Source organism: Pelobates fuscus, chromosome 4 (assembly GCF_036172605.1).
Source record: "Pelobates fuscus isolate aPelFus1 chromosome 4, aPelFus1.pri, whole genome shotgun sequence".
NCBI lineage: Eukaryota > Metazoa > Chordata > Amphibia > Anura > Pelobatidae > Pelobates > Pelobates fuscus.
Window position 1 is genome coordinate 42,161,640 of NC_086320.1, and position 1,119 is coordinate 42,162,758.

Consider the following 1,119-nt stretch of genomic DNA (forward strand, 5'->3'; position numbering starts at 1 on the left):
TGCCACTCTGCTACACAGACATAGCTAAACTACATAACTTCAATTTCACTTAAAATGGCTGGGATTTGGATAGGAAATGAAAAATTGTTTTTGCTTTTTTTTTGCTTGTTTGTATTTTTTTAATTACTAAAAGTGGTATCAAGGAAACCTGATTTTGAATCATTTAGGAAGATCAGCTTTTAAAAAAAACAATAAACAAAAAACGAACTCCCTCACTAACTATATTTCCAACTCGGATATTATAGCCTTAATTTTGCAAACTCAGATTTTAGTTTCCAACAATTCAATATATATCTGTTGGGGACATATTCCATAATTTTATGATTCTAAATATAGATAGAGACATCATTTGCTGCTTTACATTAATATTTAAAAGGAGAAAAAAAATTGTGTTCATGGTTTGTCTATCTTCACTTCTTGCTCGAAGAGAATATCAGTATGAAATATTTTATATACATATAAAATATCGAATTTGTTTGTGAATACTTAATGCAGTTGAATAAATGTTAGCTTTTATCCAGGTTACAAAAGATATAGCTGAGTTTGCCTTTCATGTTAAGAAATAGTTTACATGAGATTATCATCACAGATCTTGGCTACTATACTGCTTTCCATTCTGTTAAACAAATACAATCATTGAAAAAAAAAAACAATGAAAAATGTACCTGTCTATAGTTAGCGAATACATCTTGGTTACTTTGTCGGTCACCAGGAAAGTTTTTTCCAACCCCGTCATAATACGTTGAAGTGATGGTCACTTTTTCAAATAGGTGAAACTTGAAAAAAATAAATAAATAAAATAAAATAAAACTAGATAAAACTGTTCATCATAGATTGACGCACATCGTTTGAGTTTTCTTGTCTGCTTTCCTGGAAAGTTACTAATGCCTGCTGTAAAATGATGATCAGACACATCTAAAAGGACTGGCTCAGCTCATCATTCTCTGGCTGAGCAGACCCAAGAACCTTCCACTCTTACTGCCAATTAAGAAATGCCTTATTAATCAGTGCAAACACTCTCAGAACTCAGACAAGGTCCTGAAAAAGGAAACCCTGCCCTCATTTGCTGAAGGCAATCGCACTGCCTTTTTTTTTTTTTTTTTTGTCTTTGTGAAAACT

General features: G+C 31.8%; 1 protein-coding gene across 1 annotated transcript in view; it reads right to left on the minus strand.

The window, feature by feature from the left end:
• SLC30A8 (solute carrier family 30 member 8) overlaps positions 1-781 on the minus strand; it is a 44,400-nt gene extending 43,619 nt beyond the window's left edge. Inside the window, exon 1 of the mRNA XM_063450275.1 lies at positions 666-781. Coding sequence (XP_063306345.1) covers positions 666-736 — 71 coding nt within the window. The 5' untranslated portion in view covers positions 737-781. The remainder of the gene's footprint in view (positions 1-665) is intronic.
• Between the last annotated feature and the right edge of the window lie 338 nt (positions 782-1,119).